The sequence below is a fragment of the Pangasianodon hypophthalmus genome, chromosome 4 (genome assembly GCF_027358585.1).
Source record: "Pangasianodon hypophthalmus isolate fPanHyp1 chromosome 4, fPanHyp1.pri, whole genome shotgun sequence".
In the NCBI taxonomy this organism is placed as follows: Eukaryota; Metazoa; Chordata; class Actinopteri; order Siluriformes; family Pangasiidae; genus Pangasianodon; species Pangasianodon hypophthalmus.
In genome coordinates this window covers 11,718,346-11,741,355 of record NC_069713.1, presented here as the reverse complement: position 1 = coordinate 11,741,355, position 23,010 = coordinate 11,718,346, and the positions used below count along the sequence as shown (strand labels likewise).

The window sequence follows — 23,010 nt, the reverse complement described above, 5'->3', positions numbered from 1 at the left end:
CTGACAGCTTTGAAGCTCAGTTCAGACTGATAGTCATTAAAAACTGCCTGCATTTCATGTGCTGACCACTTGTCAATGGGTTTGGATCGGAACGTCATAGCCAGATGTTTGCTTGGACAATTTCCACACCGGGGATGTCCAGTGTTTTACGCAGCTCTTGCAGACACTCAGAGGCCACATCTGCTGCCCTGTTGAGCCTCAGTCAGTAATTGTACGGATGTTCATCTCCCTCAGGCAAGGAAGTGTAAAAGACTGCAAGAGGGACTGGTGAGTACTGATTACAACTAAAATGTTTACGCAGTAAGCTATAGATAGAACATGGACAGACTGTGGTGTCAGAGTCACTGTTTCTGATCCAAAATTTGACTACACCTTTTGCTTTACATCACAGATGTACAAGGATCTCTTCCACATGTTCTTCTATACTCAAGTTTCCCTTTTTAAACAAATGTTCTCATCAGATCTTCCCATTCTGCAATGTCAGTTGTGTCCAAACCATCTCCTCTTGAATTCTTGGACTCTTGGGTGCATCCGAGTCCAAACCTTGTGGGCTGAGATGAGACAAAGTACTGTCTGGCAACTGTTGACCAATCTGATGGACAATCAAGCTCATTTGGCCTAACATGTCAGACATGCCATGTTCAGTATTTGAAGTAGATGAGATAATCACTCGAGGCCTATGTGTGATATCTGGTTGGATGTTTGTTGTATCTGACTCACAAAACCCCTTACTAAACAGGCCCCTCTTGCAATACCTGGTCTACCATTATTACCACAAACATTTGGGCTATCTGTCGAAAAGGGAATTGAAATTCCTAGCACTCTTCTACCTCTGCCAACTGAAATAGGTGTGGATTGGCCAGGTATGTCTCCGGTGCTGTTATTCATTTTGGACAGAAAGATGTGCTTTAGGTACAAATATCCAAAAAAAAACAAAACAAAACAAAGCAAACAAAATCAATATCAACTGATCAGAGCAAAAAGTCCCATAAATAGAAAAGAATAAATATAGATGTTAAAAATAAATGTAAATGTAACTCTAAATCTAAATCTTAAACATATTTTATTGATTTTAGATGTTCTTTATTGATCCACAAAAGGAAATTATGTGAATCTTAAATATACAAATATAAATATAAATGTAGAACTTTTAGAAGTAGAAATGTTTCGTTCATATGCTAATTGACCCCGCCTTCTTGGCATGCACTTCACTTAGAAAACATGGCAACATGGAAATGTTTCTGTACATTGTAGATAGGTCTACACTGTCTGCATTTAAATTTTCCCTTTGCCATAGCATATGTTTGTAGAAATTGGTTTGATTTAATTCGATGCTGGAGGTGGCAGTGCAGTGCCTTTGCCTCATGCAGCAACAGTCTGAGAAACTCACTCGCATGCTGAAGGAAAATCACTGCACTGTTGTCCCTGAGAAAGTGGTCGGGGAACGGAGGCACCAGCCCAGCTTGGGGATCTTGGTAAAACACACAAAAAATCAGTGCTGAATTTGGATAAAGTTTGAAGAGTTTATTATTTATGGTGGTGAAAGAATCATCTTCGTCCCCTTCATTCCTGTTAATTTCAGTGAAAATCTGTCAATATGTTTATGAGTGAAAATCACACTGATATCCTGCTGGACCCAAGAATACATTAATAATCAGTCACAGGGAAAATCACAAAGAAACACAAACGAATAGAGTGACACAAACCACAAAATGTGTTGTTAGACTGGGTTTACTGTGAAGTTGTAAAAACTTTAACAATAGATCAAGACTAATAATAAAGAATTCAAGCTTCAAAACAGCATGAACACCACTGAGTACAAAACATTTAAATAAAAAAAATATTTATATATTTAGAGCACAATTAGAGCATTGTCTCATCTCAGCTCTGTGTAACTGTACATACTAAATTGTGTTCCATCATTTTCCACTTTAGTAATAAATCTCTTAATACTAAACTTGATAAACTAGTAGTAAACTGCATTTTTGGACCTTTATTAATTTCATGTGGCGTGTGAAGCACTAACACACTGCTGATTAAACCAAACACCATCACAGATCTAAACACATACCACTGAAGAAGAAGGACGGTTTTTAAAGTTTACACTTTCTGACACTTTTACCCACAAATGGAGTCACTTTTCTGTGTTTTACAGTTAGAAATCACACAAACCTCTGTCCTTTTCTGAGCTGTTAACTTTCTACTTTCTGAGTTCCAGAGAAAGAGAAATCAGATTAACAGCACACAAACACTGAATAGTCCAGTAACTAGACTAACATCACAGAGTCTTTATAGAATTCCATCTAATAACAGCTTCAATCTGATTTTAACTGCTGAACGTGGATAATGATCTTATTATTAGTGTTCATGTAAACACACTGTTAACAGAGTTTATTAATTCTATTTTATACAAAATAACATTTGTCTTAAATCATATTTTACACAAATTATTTTGTTTTATTATGTAATTGATGATTATAGCCAGCTGTGATAAAAATTAAAAACAGTTAAACATGTAATAGATAAAACAGATTCATTCATTAACAGCAGTGATGATCAGTGGTGCTGAATTTTTACCCCTTCCATTGTACTGAGGACTGAAGAATGGATAGAGTTTCTTCTTAGTGAAAGACTGAGCAGTGAAAGAATAGATATGAGAGCTGGACTCCACATCATAAAAGGAGACCTGACCCTCTTCATAATTAACAAACACCCCCACCTTCTCCACCTTCTCTCTCAGTGTGAGGAGGACATCAGGACCAGCATGAGCCTTATACTGATTCTCATTCCTCAGTCCCACAGTCCAGAATCCATTCTGAGGAGTCAGAGTAATGTCCCCCTTCCTGTTAATGTCCTCTCTCATGACTCCTAATATCCATGCAGTTTTCCCACTGACCTGCACCTCATAATAAAATTTCTTTGAGGAGTAACTCAGCTTTCCCACAACATTAATACATTCATCAAACCTCTGTGGTGTATCAAGGAGATCCTGCTGTGTGTCTCCACATGTCACTTGTTTTCCATCATCAGATACTCTGAGTTTAGGATGAGCTGTATCAGGATCCAGTGTCACAGCCACTGAGAGATACAAACAGAGACACTATTTCATGCAACAAAATCAATTAATCATTCAGAGAAACAGTGAAAGACAATTTATGAAACATTTACAAAACACTGTAAAGTGGGTATGTGTGTGTCTAGAGTAAAAGTGAATCAGTGAGTGAGTGTGTGTAATTTGTGTTTATATGTGTGGGAAGCCTGGCTTCCCCAAAAATTTCAATAAAATGTGGCAATGAAATGTTTACCAAAGTGTCTCTATTATTCATCAATCTTGGTGGAATTCAATATTTTAGCAAATCAAACCGTTTTCAGTGGACAGTCCAGCCTGTGTGAAAATCTCCTTCAAAGCCCCCGACACAGAGCTAACAGACACTCAGTGAAACCGATGCATCTCTGTGTGTTTATTGCAGATTCAAGTACACTGTGTTTTAATTTCACAGAACAGTACTGCTCACTGGACAACAGGCTTTTATCATTTAAAAAAAAATGAAACATTTTTATCATATTTATGATTTACCCACTCGCATGCAGAGATTCACTGGGAGTGAATGGAATGAGAGTGTGTGCATTTTGGACAGAAAATGTTTAACCACGCAATTGTACAGTGACTATTTTCCAGTAGGTCTTGGTTTCAGCCGCCTGGAAGGAAGAGGAAATTTGAACTTTGGAACTGAACAAAGTAATATCTGACTGGGTAAGAGGATATTTTATTTCCTGACTTGAATAAAGTGTGTATGACTATGTGACAGGAATTTTTAACTCTGTAATTGAATAACGTATCTGGATTTTCTGTGCATGTCAGGAGAAACTTGCGCCTATAAGACCACCCAGAGAGTCCGTCCATCAAACAAATTCCAGTGACCAGTGGTGTTAGCATTATTTAACTAAGATGTGTACTATGCTAGCTGTCTAATTTTCTCATATAAAATGGATAATAAAGACAATTGAATCCCATTTTAATTCCTGTCTCGTTTTTTGAACTTGACCACTGATTTACTAGAAAACAGAGATTCCACAGTAGTAGGTAGTGATAAACCCCCAGTGGTAGTTGGTAGCAGTGGCTATATGTGTTAGTGGCTGTATGAATTAGAGGCTAGCAGTAGGTAGTGATAAACCCCCAGTGCCAGTTGGTAGCAGTGGCTATATGAATTAGAGGCTAGCAGTAGGTAGTGATAAACCCCCAGTGCCAGTTGGTAGCAGTGGCTATATGAATTAGAGGCTAGCAGTAGGTAGTGATAAACCCCCAGCGGCAGCGAGCTAAAACAGCTACATTTAAACAGCGATTGTTTTCCTCAGCAAATCATCTATATTCATTTAAAAAGACATACATTACTGAATTATAAGGAGGTGCAGAAATATCTTTACTCACTTTATTTACCTTGAAATTTATATGTTCTTTAAGTGAATATGTTTACTGGACACTGTGTTCAGCAGGGCCCGAATTGGTCATGTCCACCAGGGAAAATTCCCCTCCAGACCACCAGAGGGCAACCTTGCACATAGTTTGCCTGCACCTGCTTTCACCTCCCTGGATTTGTTACAGAATGCCAAGCCTTAACATGGATGCAGCAGGCTTAATGAGAATGAACAGCCCTGAACCTCCTTTTCTTGGAGCAGCAGCAGTTTAAGATGATGAGCACCATGTGGAGTCAGCTTGCTGCACGGCTTTAACCAAGAAAGTTTTTTCACGGATATGGCTCCAGCCCAGGTCAGTGATTTCTTCTTCACCCCCCCATCCCTACCCCGCTGAGGACATCACACCCCCACCCTACCCCACTGGGGATGGCACTCCTTTTCCCTACCCTGCTGATGACAGCTGATACCCTGCCTGGGACGTCACTCCACCTCCTTGCTTCACAGAGGTCGTCGCCTAAGCCAAACCAACCACCCCACTACCCCAGCCGGCAGGGAGGTCGCTCCACCCAGGGGTCCAGGCCCTCTTAAATTTTGGGCTCTTCAGGAGCCGCACCTTAAGCGGGGTGCTATATCATGTCCACCATGGACAATTCCCTTACAGACCACCAGAGGGGAACCTCACACACAATTTCTTTTTGGTTATTCCACTGATTTCCTGTGCGCACCTGTCTTGTGATTCCCTTGATTAGCTCCCTTATGTAAGATCTGTGTTTTGCCATCTTGGTTGCTGGGCATTTATTTTATATTGTGGTTATGTGTGTAGTTATCTGCTGTTGTGGTCTCCCAGTTAGATTCTTGGTTTGTACCTGTTTGTGTTTTTCTAGCCTTTCGAACCTTCCTTTGACTGTGTTTGGTTTTTGTTCAGTTTAAATTTAGTTAAAAAAATTAAAGAAAGCCTGCACCTGCATCTACCTCCCTGGATTTGTTCCAATTTGCTGGTCATGCAGAGTTTTTACTGAGTAACAGATATTAAATATTAAATATATATGTAACACACATACACACAGTGCTGCTAGAAAGTTTGTGAACCCTTTACAATTTTCTGTATTTCTACATAAATTTGACCTGAAATGTGATCAGATCTTCATCTAAGTCCTAAAACTAGATAAACAGAACCGAAGTAAACAAAAGATGCAAAATATAGTTTACATTTATTTATTGAACAAAATTATTCAACATTAAAAATCTTTGTTGGAAATAGTATGTGAACATTTTCTTTCAGTAACTGGTGTGACCTCCTTGAGCAGCAATAACTTCAACCAAATGTTTCTGGTAACTTAGTGATCAATCTTACACAATGGGTTGGAGGAACTTTAGCCCATTCCTCCTTAAAAAACTGCTTCAACTTCGTGATGTTGGTAGGCTTCCTTGCATGAGCTGATCTTTTTAGGTTCTTCCACAATGTTTCTATTGGGTTAAGGTCTGGACTTTGACTTGGCCATTCCAAAATGTTAAATTTCTTCTGCTTTAAGCATTTCTTTGTAGACTTATGTATGCTTATGGTCATTTTCTTGCTGCATGACCCACTTATGGTTAAGCTTCAGTTCACGGACAGATATCCTGACATTCTCATGTAGAATTTGCTGGTACAATCTAGAATTCATAGGTCCATCAATAATGGCAAGCCATCCTAGACCCAGCAAAGCAGCCCCAAACTATGATACTTCCACCCCCATGCTTGGAATGATATTCTTATGTTGGAATGCACTGTTTGGGTTTTACCAAGCATAACACTTTTTTTTTTAAAGTTCTAATTTGGATTCATCTGTCCACAGAACATTCTTCTAGTAAGCTTCTGGCTTATCCATGTGGTCTTGAGCAAACTTCAGACAGCAGTGCTCTTTTTGGAGTAGTGGCTTCCTCTTTGCTAGCCTGCCATGCACACCATTCTTATTCAGTGTTTGCCTGATGGTGGACTCATGAACATTGACATTTACTTAATGCAAGCATAGCCTTAGGTCCTTATATTTTAGGTCCTGTAGACCCCTGGGGCTCTTTGTAACTCCCTGCAATATTATTCACTGTGCCTTTGGAGTGGATTTTGATGGATGACCACTTCTTGGGAGTGGTGCTGAATTTCCTCTGTTTTGTATCTCATCTGCCTCCCAGTGGATAGGAGGAGGTCAAACTCTTTAGAAATGGTTTTGTAACCTTTTCCAGCCTGGTGAGCATTGATAACTCTCTTTCTGTGGTCCTCAGGAATCTCCATTTGATTGAGGCATGGCACACTTCCAAAAACCTGTGTGGTGAAGATCAGACTTTGATAGTGAAGACCCAGGTTTATGTTCTTGAAACATGGGAGGACCTGCTAAACTCATGCCTTATTGCTGTTCCCTTGATCAAAACACCTGACTTCAATTACCCCTTTAAATGAACTCATAGTCCTAGAGGTTCACATACTTTTTCTGATATTTAATGTTGGATAATTTTGTTCAATAAATAAATGTAAAAAACCATAATGTTTTTGTGTATTTATTTAATTGGGTTCTCTTTATCTAGTTTTAGGACTTAGATGAAGATCTGATCACATTTCAGGTCAAAGTTATGCAGATGTACAGAAAATTGTGTAATATAATTACACGTGTGTGTGTATACAGTATGTGTCTATAGCAGGGGTTGTCAATTAACAGAACCGACAATGTATTTCACTGGAACGAACAAGAGTACTAAAATACTATAGCGGAGTATATGTACAAAAAAGGAACTGCCCATAGTTCAGTGACTCTAGTTCTGTAAATATGAACTATCTTGGCTTCTCTAGCAGATTCTCTGTTGCAGGTTATCCAATCATGTACATTTATGTAAATTATTTACAAAGGAAGCTAGAGTTCTATCAGAAAGGACTACTGTTAAAGTTTCGTAGATTGATTTTTTTTTTTATCATGAGTGGACAGAAAAGATGTACTGACAGAAGTATTTAGTCTTACTCTGCTTCATCTGTTCAGAGTCTGTGGCATTAGTTGAAAGTGCTAATGTAAAGTACAACTACAGAACTAAACATAACCACTTCAAATTAACCTACTCACAAAATGAGAACAAAATAAACCAACTCAAAGTTCAATATGAAAGGTCCATGAGAGTGCTAGTCCATTCTCTTACAGCCCAAGAGTGTGAAGATGAAGGCTTGTTTGGTATTCCTGTAATTTCTGAAAAAAAGGTAGTATGCTACTCTTGCTACAGAGTGTAAACCTTGATTGATTGGCTTCAAATCCTTTAAATCCCAATGAGTTACTGCACTTTTAGCCTATAAGCCTATATGGATTAGGCTGCTAAGTTTAAATTGTGTGTGTATTGAATTAAACTTTTGTGAAACCCAGTTGTTTCATATTAATGGCTTTAATGAAAGAAATGTTAAATATGAAAAAATAAAGAAAGCAAGCCAACATAAATCTAGGTCTGGCCTTTAAAGTACTGTTAATTATTATATTATTTATTGGCATAGATATGAGTCAAAATAACTCACTTCTACCTCAGAGAAAGTCAATTTCAGCTGTGTGAGCTTTGTCTTTTATGAAGTTTTCTGGACATCATTAAATGCAAATCAGCTGTGTCACGCACATTCCCAGTAGTTTACAGGTGATTGGCATTCATCAACATACACACAAGTACGAGGAAAATCAGCATTTCTGAAACTTTTGTTAATCCATTGGAAAGTTTTAATTCAGTTTGTATGGCGTTTATTTTGTGCCAAATATTTCAAATAAAATAATAAAATCCACAAGCAAAATGGCAATGATCAAAATATAAAAATATGTCTGGCAAGAAATAAATTCACGAGTAATCAATTTTTCTTTTTTTTAAAAAAAAAAAATTACTAATCAGTCACACTCATTTTGCTAGAAGAGTGATTCCAGAAGAAAGAAAATGCAAATAGAAAAGGCAAAGACTGGCATAATGAGAGTATAAATGAGTAGTAATCTTGAAAGATTAATTATCATTACTTGCATTTGAAATATATTTTGAACATTTTGATAATATTTTGTTTGTGGATTTTATTTTATTTAAAACATTTGGCACAAAATTATGCAAACATTTATAACCAACTGCACTAAATGATCAATAAATGAGGCCCAGTGTGTCTATAATGTACTGAACCACTTCTTTTGTAAAATATATTGCAAAGATTGAGAGAAAGAAAGGAGAATTATTGAGTGTATAATAATCATTCTTCAGAAATGTGTTAAATACTTGTTTCCCACTCAAAGGCAGAAAAAAAATTTCCAATGCCCACATTTTTGGGCTACTTTCAGGTGTTTTGTATGGTTTCTAGGCTGTATTTTAGCTGAACATTTTGCTGAAACCAGTCAACCCTGTTTAATTATATTTCTAGACTATATGCTGGATGACTATGTTGTAGACTCTAAACTGCCTATTACAGGGTTACTCGAAAAATTCACTAGATAGTATAGCAATGTGAAAAAAGGGAAAAAACACTTTTGAAGTAATTATTTGTAAAAGTTTAAAACCAAGCCTATCTCTGTGTGTTTATACTTAAAGCTTTATATAGCATTTCCTTTTACTTGGCCTTATGCCTGGCCTTATTTATTTTTTTTGCACAAATGCCAAAAAAGAAGAAAAGAATTAAGGTAAAAGTTGTTGCATTTCAGTCATGTTAATCACTTACCTCACTACTGAGGTATGAACCTCACCATCATACTCTCATACACATACTATCAAACCTCTCACACATACAAACTATCAAGCCTCTCTCACACCCACTATCAAACCTCACTCTCTCACTCCCACTATCAAAACTCTCACACACTATATAACCTCTCTCACACACTATCATACTCTTGCAGACACTGTCAAACCTCTCTCCCACACATTATCATACTCTTTCCCACACACTATCAAACATCTCTCTTTCACACACACACACTATCAAACCTCACTCTCTCACTCACACTATCAAAACTCTCACACACTATATAACCTCTCTCACACACTATCATACTCTTGCAGACACAATATCTAACCTTTCTCTCTCACACAATCAAGCCTCTCACACACACTATCATCGTCTCTCACAGACACTGTCAAACCTCTCTCCCACACATTATCATACTCTTTCCCACACACTATCAAACATCTCTCTTTCACACGCACACACTATCAAACCTCTCACACACTATCATACTCTCTCACACACTGTCAAACCTCTCTCACACACTGTCAAAACTCTCACACACACCATCATACTCACACACACAAACAATCAAATCGCTTACATGCACCATTGAACCTCTCTCACACGGTCATACTCTCTCTCACACACACACATTATCATACTCTATTTCACACACTATCAAAACTCAAAAAAAAGCTGGAGCTCCTCAATTGTGCAGTTAGCAATCCCTTCCCCAAACTGTTGCCACAAAGTTGGAAGACCCAATTATCTAGAATGTCTTTATATGCCATAGCATTAACATTTTGCTTCACTGGAATTAAGGGGCCCCAAACCTGTTTAGGAAATTTGGAAAACCGACCACTTCTGGGAAGATTCACCACCGTTCCAGGTTTTGAACTCAAGGGGGCAAATACCTTTTCACAACACTGTTCTCATATGACAGATTATGCTTGCACATTCATGCATTTGCTCATACATTCTATTGCACACACACTTACTGCCTGTGTACACACAATGCTTGTATGTGTATGTATCAGTGTGAGAGCAAGGCAAATTTCAGTGAACCCAGAAGACCTACACAATGACTGGTCAAAGGAGAAAATTTAAATTAAAATCAAAATCTAATTAAAATTGAAAGGAACAATTGTTTGTTCATCCATAAATACTTAAAGAAGCTCCTTGAAGATGTTCTGGCAAATGTTGTATATACTGATGAGCATGTACGGTACATTAACACTCTCCCTGTTGCAATGAAAGGATTTCTATGTGCACTAAAATTTGTCTTGCGCTCTCTCACACACAAATGCTCAGTTTGCACAAGTTTGTATGAGAAAGTGTGTGTATGTTCTAGTGTGGTGTGTGTATATGTGTGTGTGTCCGTCCAAGAATTTCATATATATGCTCAAGCAGTATGTGAATATGTGCAAGTGTCCCCCCCGACACACACAGACACACACAGACACACACACACATTCCAACCACACTCTCATATTCTCCTTCACTCACTCACACTTCTCTCTCTCTCTCTCTCTCTCACACACACAGATATACTAAACACAGCAGACACTCTAATTTAGATATAATGAAGATAACAACAAAATCATTATTACCTGCAGACTTCTTCTTATCTGCTAACACTGTGAAACATGTAATTAAGCGATATTTTATATTAGTTTTTCCAAATACAGTTAGATTAAACAAAACATAGAATCAAAACTATAACATAACATAAATGTTTATAGGATGAACCAAATGTACACACTAAATAAATTAAATATTTTTTCTAAAAGACCTCATTCTTTGTAGTGATTTTTCTGGTGGAATATTAATGTGAGTAAAATTATAAGCTGTGAGAAATGTAAATGTAATGCTCCTCTTTCTAAATACAAATCTTATTTCTCATCTCACAGTTCTAATTGGATTTTACTCAGGTGTAATTACCGTGTTTCATCCTTTGTTTCTGTGGCTCTAAAAAGAGAAGAAAGTTAGTATTAGAAACTGGACTTAGACACTAGGATGCTGTTATTAGGATGCTGTAATAATTGTTATTATTTTCCATTTAAGAGTTGTGTGTTTGTTGAATAAATCCATATAAGTTCACTTTTTTAAAATCAACTTTATATTTCTACTTTTCTACTCTACATTTTATAGACAGTAGAAATGTGGTGTTTACCATATTTAGTTTTTTCACAACTTGCATACACCGATCAGCCATAACATTAAAACCACCTGCCTAATATTGTGTAGTTCTCCTTATGCCAGTAAAACAGCTCTGAGCCGTCGAGGCATGGACTCCACAAGACCTCTGAGGGTGTGCTGTGGTATCTGGCATCAAGAGGTTAGCAGCAGTCTTGTAAGTTGGATCGGACTTGTTTGTCCAGCACATCCCACAGATGCTTGATCAGATTGAGATCTGTGGAATTTGGAGGCCAAGCCAACACCTTGAACTCTTTGTCACGTTCCTGAAACCATTCCTGAACAATTTCTGCAGTGTGGCAGGACGCATTATCCTGCTGAAAGAGGCCACTGCCGTTAGGGAATACCGTTGCCATGAAAGCGTGTACTTGGTCTGCAAGAGTGTTTAGGTAGGTGGTACGTGTCAAAGTAACATCCATATGAATGCCAGAACCCAAGGTTTCCCAGCAGAACATTGCCCAGAGCATCACACTGCCTCTGCTGGCTTGCGTTCTTCCCATAGGTTCTTCCCCAGGTAAGCGACACACACACCCTGCTGTCCACATGATGTAAAAGAAAACGTGATTCATCAGACCAGGCCACCTTCTTCCATTGCTCCATGGTCCAGTTCTGATGCTCTCATGCCCATTGTAGGTGCTTTCGGTGGTGGACAGGGGTCAGCACGGGCCCTCTGACAGGTCTGCAGCTACGCAGCCCCATACGCAGCAAGCTGCGCTGCACTGTGTGTTCTGACTCCTTTCTATCAGAGCCAGCATTAACTTTTTCAGCAGTCTGTGGTACAGTACCTTTTCTGTGGGATCGGACAGACAGGCTAGCCTTTGCTCCCCATGTGCATCAGTGAGCCTTGGGCGCTCATGACCCTGTCACCTGTTCACCGGTTGTCCTTCCTTGGACCACTTTTGGTAGGTACTAACCACTGGATACTGTAAACACCCCACAAGACCTGCTGTTTTGGAGATGATCAGACCCAGTCATGTAGCCATCACAATTTGGCCCTTGTCAAAGTCGCTCAGATCCTTACAATTGTCCATTTTTCCTGATTCCAACACATCAACTTCTAGAACTGACTGTTCACTTGCTGCCTAATATATCCCACCCCTTGACAGATGCCACTGTAAGGAGATAATCAATGTTATTCACTTCACCTGTCAATGTTTTAATGTTATGACTGATCGGTGTATGTGACATTAAGTTTAATTATGTTATTATACATTGTAACATAATCTTTTCCACATAGATTTCTCTCTTCAGTTTAGTAGTGATGCAGCATTTATTTGTGCATTCACTACTATTACACTGGAGTATTACAGTATATCTTTTGAATTATGATCCACTGTTTCCTCTAGTGGATCATAATTCATATCAATAATTCAGACCACACACACACACACACACCATATGAACAGACAAATTCAACAGAAGTGGCCTCTTATGTTTCTCACATTCCCCAAAACGCATAATAATATTTCTCACATTAAAACACAAGTTATGAGGTCAGCAGTGCAGTGTAAAGTGTTTCTGTACTGTAGAGAAGTTTATACGGTTTTCTATGTGCTCTGGCATTTAAATTAAATATGCTTTTATTAAGTGATTATGAAGTGTCATGAAGTAGCACATGCAACAGCATGCTTCATAACACAGTCCCACTAATCGATAATTACATTCATAGCCAACAATAATTGTTACTGATTTTTACTGATTTTTGTCAGTAAGTTGTTCTAGCCCTGATAAAAATGTAAAATCCTCCTTACCTGCAAACTCCTTGATCTCTGCTAAAACTGTGAAACATGTAATAAAGAAATATTTTAAATTATTATATTCATCCAAATACAGTTAAACAAAAGATAACAATAAAATAACCAATATTTACAAGAAATATACATTTTATAATCTGTAATCTACAATAATTCTAAAATCTAATCCTCTTTCTGAATATAAGTCTCATTTTTTCACTCATAGCTCTAAACTTATTTAAAAAATCCTAAAATTTACAAACTCAGGTGTAATTACCGCGTTTCATCATCCGTCTCTGCAGCACTGAAAAGAGAAAAAAGTTAATATTAGAGATTGTACTTAGACGCTTGTAGGATACTGTGTAATACACTGTTATTATTTTAGATTCAAGAGATTCAACACACAGAGTTTCCGCTAGGAATTTTTGGTGCTGGTCACAGTGTCCGGGATCAATGCAGTTTACTGGACAAATGAGGGTACTTCAGGTCATATGTTAATTACTACTGCCACAAGAAAACACTGAAATTTTGGGCTATACAAGAATGACACCATAAAGTAAAATTAACATTTAATTAACACTTTTTGCATGCAGTTAACATTTAAATAAACAAATAAAATAGTCAACAGGCCTTGAATGCAACCAACAGCTGAGAACAAGAAAACTTTCCGATAATGAAAAAATATTACTTTATGACACAGCTGCCATAATAACATTTTATTTATCTTTGTTTTACATTTACGGTATTTGGCAGATGCCCTTATCCAGAGAAACTTACATTTATTTCATTTATACAACTGAGCAGTTGAGGGCCTTGCTCAGGGGCAGCTTAATGGTGCTGGGGATTGAACTCATGACCTTCCGATCAGTAGTCCAACAGTTTGACCACTGAAATACCACTGCCCAATCTGTTTTAATTAGATTGAAATGTATTTAAAGCAGCACCCAAACATAACCTGCAATGCATATTCTCAAATGTATAACATTTCGGCTTCTTTGCAGGATCATATGTCTCCATGACCTCAACATGCTCCTCACTGCCTCGATTAGGCTGATCAGAATCGCCTGCTTTTAGCAAGAAACTTTTGAGAGTTGATTTTTTTTTTTGCCAGTGTCTGTTCAACCATGTGATTGAACAGTGACTATTTGTCGGCATTAGCATTATTTAGCTAAGATGGGCACTATGGTATCTGTCTGTTTTTGTTGTTCTTCTTTCAGATCATTGGGCTGCATATTTGATTTGGCACAGTTTTTATGCCGGATGTCCTTCCTAACCACAAACCGCTAGTCCTCCACGGACCTTGCTATGCTAGCTGTCCAATTTTCTCATATAAAAATGGATATTAAAGAGAATTGGGAACCATTTAGCAAAGTACATGAATCCTGTTTTAATTCCGGTCTCATTTTTTTTTAACATGGCCTCTGTAGCTCTGATTTGCTAGAAAACAGCGATTCCACAGCAGTGGCTATATGAGTTAGAGGCTAGCAGCAGGTAATTATAAACCCCCAGTGGCAGCAAAATTAAACTGCTACATTTAAACAGCAACTTTTTTTCCTTCAGCAAATTGTCTGTATTCATTTAAAGAGACATGCAATATTTTATAAAAGGAGGTGTATAAAATATCTTTACTTGAAAATTATGTACTTTATTTAGTTTGAATTTTTATTTTCCTAATAAAGTGGATGATGAGTGTATATTTTGCATAAGAAATACACAGTCCCTTCCATGAAATGTAATATGATGTTATAACATCTACTATTCAGTACATTTTACTTACCAAGCATGAGTTTTTGGGGACTTTCTTTTTTAATGTTTGTGCATCATTAATGTGCTGCTATTTGCATTTGTACCACTGTGTATTTGTGCTTTTACTTTTTTGAGTGAAACTATCAGTGTTTTTAGTTTTTCCTCTTTTGATTCCTCTTTCATTGCTGCCATCATCTGTGAAGTTCAGTCTGTGATATGTGATTTCTTCTGTAGTGTGGCAGGTGTGTATGGAAAGAAGCAAGCATGGCTTAAACTTGTGTTTTCTGTCAGTCATGCTGTTAAGAGTGGCGAATTTGCATTAAAGTTCACACAAACTCAGCGCAAAATGACGTTAACCTTTTATCCATGTTTAGTGTGATGGCTCTGTTCTGCTTCTTGTTATCTATAGAAGAAGCCTATATACTACAAGTGAAACCATTCAGTCTGTTTTTGTGTTCTTTAAAACTGACTTAACAGTGTTGGGCCTGTAAACAGTTGTGTGCACAGCACTATGTGGTGGAGGAGTATCAGTGCTGCTGCTGCCCCAACACCTTCACTATTGTATTACATTCTACCCAGAAATAGGTGCCTATGTACTCTTATGTTATAACATGTTTCTGATTTTGGTTAAGGAATACATTGAGTGTAAAAATACACATAGATATTTTTTCATAATGGATCTGATCAGTTATCTTGATTAATAATTGCAGCCCTACTTGACTTCACTCGAGTAAATCACTCCTGCCAGAACTACACTGTTGATGCAAGCAACTCAGTGATATCAAGTGTCATGATGTGGTCAGTTAGGCTATTTGCTACCAAAAAAAGTCTGGCTAGATCTGAGTGGGATGTGTATTTTTTTTTTTTTTTTTTTTAAAAGAAATGCTAGCTAAATTTTAGTAAAGAAGGTAATGGCAGTTAACTAGCTAGACCTATAAACAGACAAAATATTTCTGAAACAAATCCACACAATCAAACCTAACTTTATATATATTTATACAGTAATTTATTTACAATATTTACCAACTACAAAAATAAAATAAAGTATACTAGCTGGAGCAAACTATTATGGTACTAACCAACTAACCGGGGTGTCCCAAAAGTCTCCATACATAAGGGAAATTAACACTTGTCTTCCAAAATCTTTCATACTTACTTTATATATATTTTTTCAGATAGCCTTTAAGAATGCCTTTGACAAAGGAAGAACATATTGAAATCATTCTCATGGCTGGATCGGTAAGCTGTCGCAAGGTTGTGATGGACTTTAACAGGAAACATGGCAAGCATATCACACATGACACTGTTGCCAAACTTATTAACAAATTCAAAAAGCCTGGAAGTGTTACGGATCAACTGAGAAGTGGACGTCCATGAAAATCCACTGACAAAGACACAACCGACGTGGTGCTGGCAAACATAGTCCCCTATACATAGAGACTTATGTTGGGACACCCTGTATTGCAGCTTGGAGCACACTGTGTATCTGACTGGTGCTGATATGTTTAAGTTTGAGATCAGTCAGTCATGTCCAGTACTGTTTCAGTGACTGGCAGTTTGTTACAAGGATCAGGGTCTTCTAGAGATTTCTCTATCACCATAGCGAGAAGCTGTGTGTGTGTGCAGGACAAGAAATTGTGCACTGTTCAATAAACAGTGAGATCCCTTTTTTATGTGAATCCCACTGCCTATTCACTCACTGACTTCCAGTGAAGCCGTGCGTCTGGTTGGGACTCAAACGTTCAACGTTAATTTTTGCTCCTTGAATCTGCGACAGGATCCAAGTGAAACTGTGTGTCAATAGAGTTCTATCAGTGGTGCATCTAATCAATAATGAGTTTCACTGAGTGATTATTAATATTTATTATTAATATTATTAAAATATTTGATGCATTTTAATAAACGTGTAAGGGATGCCAGGCTTCCCATGTGGTATTAAAGAAATTCCTAAGCAATTCATTAGATTAGAATTTGTACCAAATCTGTCATGGTCCAGGTTAGGCTCCTGTTTGTTTCTCCATTCCCTTGTGTTCCTCTGTTTTTCCCCTTCCTTGCATTCCCGGAGTTTATTTCTCCATTGCTCCCCATTTGTGAGTGTTTCTGTATGTTCCTGGGTGTAGTGCTCCACTTCGCGCCTCTCCCTGATTGCTTCAGCGAACGCACCTTCTCTTCATCTCCTCATGAGTCAGCAGCGCATAAAAACCTCAGGTCTCCAATCACTTATGGTCAGATGGTTCCAGCTACCAGTGCGCTATATGGCAAGGCCTTTTCTCGTGTTTTGTTTAATACTTTGATGCTAACCAATTGCTCTGTGAGTAGCCCAGTTTTTCCCTGTGCTCCAGGTCCACACCCCGCTCTGCCGGCTTGCCTGCTTATTGCCACGTCCGGATGTAATTTATCTTTTTTTTAATTCAAATTAATGAACTTTTTTTTAACTAAAAAGTGTATTTTAAGGTATAACTACTCTAAGGTGTGCTATTTGTGAAATGAGCTATGAACTTGAGCGCAAATTCATTCCTGTTTCCTGTAATAGTGTTTTGATGTGCAGGGTGAGGCTGGATACTCTCCTTATTCTTGCAATAATGTAACACCCTTTCACTTTTTCAGAAAAGGTTTGTGGTAATGAAAGTGAATGGATGAAGACAGTGCCGAGGATGGAGCTTGAGACAGGACTGAATTAAATCATCCTCTTAACAAACAGCATGGTCAATTAGGCTCCTGTGGACTACTGACTAAAAAAGGTTCCTTACCCTGGTCTTGCAGAACCTCCTGTCTTGCAGTGTTTTCCCTGCTCTAATACACCTGATAAGATTAATTAATAATTAACAGCCTTTTTTATCTGAAATAGCAATGATAGAGCAGGGTAAACACTAAATGTGCAGAACAGGGAGTTCTCCAGGGGCAGGTTTGGAAACCTGTGGACTAAAGCTATTGTATAAACTGATTTTTAACTGTGATGTTAATAAGGAAAATTATTCAAATATTACCTTTCTTGTACCAAATAACTGCAATTACAATCCATCCAACAGTAAAAAGACATGTTGAAACTGAAATGCCGACAGCAACCTTCCAAGTATCAAAGACTTTACCTAAAATGAAACCACATTTACCACATTATAGATATATTTAAGAAACTGTACAGGAATTAACTAATAACATAGTTGTTGATAACATAGACACTTACTATTAATGATGACCTCTGCTTCCTTCATGTGATGTTGTTGTTGAAATCTGCAGTAAAACCTGTTGGAGTCGCTATAATCATAAACAGTGATGCGGCGTTTCACATTGAAGCCCTCAGTGTCTCTGTGTATCTGTGTATCTTCAGCAGGCAGAGTGGCTCCTTCTCTGTCCAGCCACAGAACCTCAGGCTCAGGGTTCCAGCCTCTAGACTCACACACTAGATTAATCCCTCCTGAGTTATCATATGTATCCATCATGATCACCAGGTGGCTTCCCTGTGCTATAAACAATAAACAGAAAGCACTATAAGCGTTTAACCTCAAAAAAAAACCCCAAAAAAACCCCATAACCTTCCAACTGAGAAGGTTAATAATCTCCTAAACAAGCTAACAAGCCACAGCAGATTCAAAAGTCAAATTAACATTTACTGTCAATTCTTCTAGCTTCTTGGTTATAAAAAATTCTTTCTTTAAATATTTTTATTAGAAATCTGTGAAAATATTCTTTACACCAGGGAAGATGCATCAGTGCACATCAGGTGACAAAAAAAGACAAAGTAACATTCTTAGCATCTACAACCTTTCAAATCATCCATATATTTATTTATTTCACAACCACTCTCAGGCAATAATAAACAAACAGACTGCCTTCATTTAGATTGACACTTTGCCAGGGTTTAACAGAGTAGCCTGTTTTAGACAACACAATCAGCAGAACAGATTTTTGCAGTTTTCAAATTGGACATGACGTTGGGGTGAACATATTCCTTATTTGTCATAGTCAGTGACTGTATATATGAGTGGACAACATGGCACTAATCACTCTCATTGTGTGTTTTTGAAGCCTTTTTTGAGTTAAAATGGGAGTTGCCATCATGCAAAATTGGAGCCAGAGTCTGCACAGTAGACAATTTGGAGCCAGTGCATGTGCAGTAGATACGGCCAATCAGCGGTGAGCTACCAAATGCAAGCTAGCTGACATTATACATTATTTTAATAAAGGTAATGCAAGTAAAAGTAGCGAATATAATCTACCAACTGAAAATATACTGGTAAACAGCAGTCAACATTCACACTAAACACAAAGATTTTTTAAGGAAAAAATTGTGTTTACCATGGTTACTGCATTTCCAGTTCTTTCACTGCACTCATATTTGTGGTATTTTACAGTCTGTGTCTGCGAGAGTTCCCGAAGATGAACATCATTTATGCTTGAAAAATACTTGCAAAGCCCCTTCTAGCATGCTGGAGAAAGGCTTTAGACTGTATGCTTTTTCATAAATATACAATTATAAAGGTAAGAAGATACCAAAAAACAAACACCTAATCTACTGTTAGTCCCCACAGTTCACTGCAAAGTAACTTGTGCTGTTGCTAATGGAGTGCCTTCAAATAAAACTGGACAACGCTCATGATATTAGTTTGTAGAAACATATATTCTTATCATGTTAGTCTGTCTTTTTTTATAACTCATACACTATAAAGTATGTTTAGTAATGAAATAATAATAATAATAATAATAATAATAATAATAATAATAATAATAATAATAATAATAATAATACATGTCTGTGGTGTTTGAATAGTGCAGCTGTTCCTTTTGGAGAGCAATGGCACTCTGTTTTTTCTGAACTTTTGTGGTTTTGGTTCAACTACTGTAGCTGAACTGACTGCTACAGTGGCTGACTGGCTGGCTGGCTGGCTGACTGGCTGACTGGCTGGCTGACTGGCTGGCTGACTGGCTGACTGGCTGACTGGCTGACTGGCTGACTGGGGGAGTCGGGCAGTCGTGGCCTAATGGATAGAGAGTCGGACTTACAACCCAAAGGTGAACCTGAAGGTTGTGGGTTCGAGTCCCGGGTCCGGCAGGGATTGTAGGTGGGGGGTGAATGACCAGCGTTCTCTCCCACCCTCAATACCATGACTGAGGTGAGACCCTTGAGCAAGGCATCGAACCCCTGACTGCTCCCTGGGCGCCACAGCAAAAAAGGCTGCCCATTACAAAGTGCGTGCCTCACTTTGATGGGTTAAATGCAGAGCACAAATTCCAAGTATGGGTCACCATACTTGGCCACAAGTCACTTCACTAATCTGGTGTGAAATATTGTTACTGACGTCATTTCCAAATACAAACACTCCCCATAGTATACTCCCACACCCAACACTGATTGGCAGGTTTCTGTGCAAGGCATCGGAAATGCAAACGCAAAGGGAATTGTGATTGTATTTGAATTTTGGCAGGCTCCACATGTGATGCTCAGGAAACAGCAAAAAGATATGACAGGTTATGACAGGTCATATTTCGATATGACAGGGTCATAACTCGCAAGATATGGGAAATGCAATTGCAAATGGACTTTGCTTTTCCATTTGAAATTTGGCAGACATTGTATGTTCGTGTACAAGAAAATGCAAACTATAATACAGGATTTGCATTTCATTGGAATTATGTCACAATTTATGCATCCACAAATAGGAAACACAATTGCAAATGCAATTTGCAATTACTTTTGAATTTGTCCGGAAAATAGAACTTTCATTCTAAAACCAACTCAGATTTATAAATATAATTAAATACAATAATAAATACAGATTTTACTAAAAAATTTTAAAGTGGTTTATGTATTCACGAACTATTAATGATGTTAAGAGAAAAGAAAATTTATATTAGTATAACTTTCACTTCAATGAAGAAATAGGTCTTACCCTCAATAGTGACATGGACAGTGATGTCATCAAACCAGGATTCATCCTCAATAAAACACTTATATTCTCCTTCATCAGAGACTCGGAGAGCTGAGAGTTTGAGTGAAGCGTTGCCTTTCTGTAGCTCCTCTTTAAACAGTGATGTTCTTCCTCTGTAGGACTGAACCTGATTTTCATTTCTGTCTTCATGATCTTCATAGAGATGCACTAATGAGTCATCTACGTTTAGTTTAAACCACTCCACTCTCATGTCCACAGCGCTGGTGCTGGGTTTGATAAAACAGGGCAGAACCAGATCTTCACCAGCTACAGCAACAAGAGGAGCTTCTGGGCCAACTAATTTTACTTGCTCTGTGTTGCAGGGGGAAAAAAGGAAAAAAATTAAAAATATACTGTATATTGCTATATTTTGCGTATGTAAGACATATTTTATTGTACATAAGGTACCATACACCTCATGTTCGCATTGTGGAAACAAGGTCTTACGTTTCTTTTTTGTTTCATTTGATTTCTGCCTTTATTAATGATTTTATTAATTAATGGTAGTAACACTGATCAAGACATAATTAGGGCTGTCAGAATGAATGTAAATAATAATTATGTATTTAAATTAAACACAAAGTTTAAGGTCCCATGTACTACTTTATCAAAACATGTCTATCTATCAAAATGTGTTTTCTAAACCATTTGGCCAAAAAGCCCCCATTAGAAAAGTAAATATTTATTATCACATTTATAAAGAACATTTATTTGAAAGTGATGTGATGCTAATGGTAATGCTAATCCTTGTGATAGCTGAACTTGGTAACTGTAGCTGAACTGTACTCTACAGGCCACCGTAGGTCCTGGGTGCGGAGCTTCGTGAACATGGGCGGGAAATGGGGTAGGCTCAAGGAACTAAAAGAATAAAACGTTGAACACACTCAGAGACTTAATCTTTGGGGGAAAAAATGACCAATCTTACCTAAGGCTGTATTAAATGATGTTTTCCTTTTCTTATTAGATATAAAAAATGTACTAAATGTTGAAAGATGTAAATAGCTTTTAACAAGCACTTATTGGAGTCACACTGTTTCACTGGCTGAATCACAAATGATGTTCTAATGGATAGAAAGTGCACTAAATAGTGTCAAGAACAGCACTGCATTAACTTAATAAGAAGTGAATGGTTTTAGATGGTGGATGCTCATGTAAATATGTACAATCATGAGAAAAATAGAAAGCTTTTGTAACTAAATAGATAAGTTGAATCTAAAAGGCTAAAGTTTATCATTTATATAATCATATATTTATATAATTATACAATAGTTAGTGTCAGTCCACTAATTTGATTGGTTGAGTGGCATTCCAAGAGTGCCTTTATTCAGTATAACCACACTGGGATGGTTCGCTGTAACACTCTGTTCGTCTGTTAGCCACATAAAATTCCACTTCTTAGTTTGAAACAGTTACTTGCAGTAGAGTTAGCGACATCATTGGTGGACATGGCAAATGATACATTTTTCATTAATATAACTTTTGGCTTAAAATATGAAAGCTTGTCAGATGAAGATGAAAAGGAAGGACGGACGACAATTTTCCTGGAAGCACCTTTAATGGGAATGTACAAATCAATGTGAGCTAGCTAACCAGTTAGCTGATATGCTATAAAGTGAGTGTGGCTTTTTCAGGATCTATTTCCACTAGCGGAGCACAAATAAACAGAACATTTGGCCATATTGTGTCCGAAATGTCACTTACTATATTAATGTCACTTACTATATTACAATATTAATTTCTTGTTTATAGAACTGTTGTATAAAAGCAGTATCACACTCGCAATTGTGCAGTTATACTGAATATTGGTGTGTCCGTGATTACCCACATCAAATCACAGTTGTGCCGATATTCAGTATAACCATACTCTTGAATGTGCAATATTGCTTTTATTACAGTGGCCCCAAAAAAGTATTTGGACAATTACGCCATACTTACAAATGCATGAATGCAAAGCTATGCTTTGAGTCTCTTGACTAAGGACAGTACTAACCTTTAACCGTTTATTTATCTATCTATCCATCTATCTGACTGGAGTTACAAAAATCCTTTAAAACATTTACATACCCATTACCCTGATGAACAAATTTCAGTGATGACAAGACTACAGTCACCAGTAGATCTGGTGTTTTAAAAAGATTTCTGAACATGTTCAAAACAACCATTTACAGTTTATGCCTTTAAAACAAAAAAACAAATTTTAAAGACATAAATCTGACACACTTAATATTTACATATTACTGTAGTCGAGTTAGTCTTAAAAGCAATACTATGAAAGAGTCTGGAATCAGAGTGAATAAAGCTG

General features: G+C 37.5%; 1 protein-coding gene across 1 annotated transcript; it reads right to left on the bottom strand.

The window, feature by feature from the left end:
- Positions 1 to 1,635: 1,635 nt before the first annotated feature.
- On the bottom strand, positions 1,636 to 22,776 carry LOC128317040 (butyrophilin subfamily 1 member A1-like). Its single transcript, XM_053233538.1, has 9 exons — positions 22,773 to 22,776; positions 20,670 to 21,020; positions 17,966 to 18,244; positions 17,769 to 17,870; positions 13,313 to 13,339; positions 13,054 to 13,080; positions 11,048 to 11,074; positions 10,717 to 10,743; positions 1,636 to 3,078 (listed from the first exon to the last, which is right to left on the bottom strand). Exons 1-9 carry the CDS (start codon positions 22,774 to 22,776, stop codon positions 2,534 to 2,536), a joined length of 1,389 nt encoding a protein of 462 aa, XP_053089513.1. The 3' UTR covers positions 1,636 to 2,533.
- Positions 22,777 to 23,010: the final 234 nt, after the last annotated feature.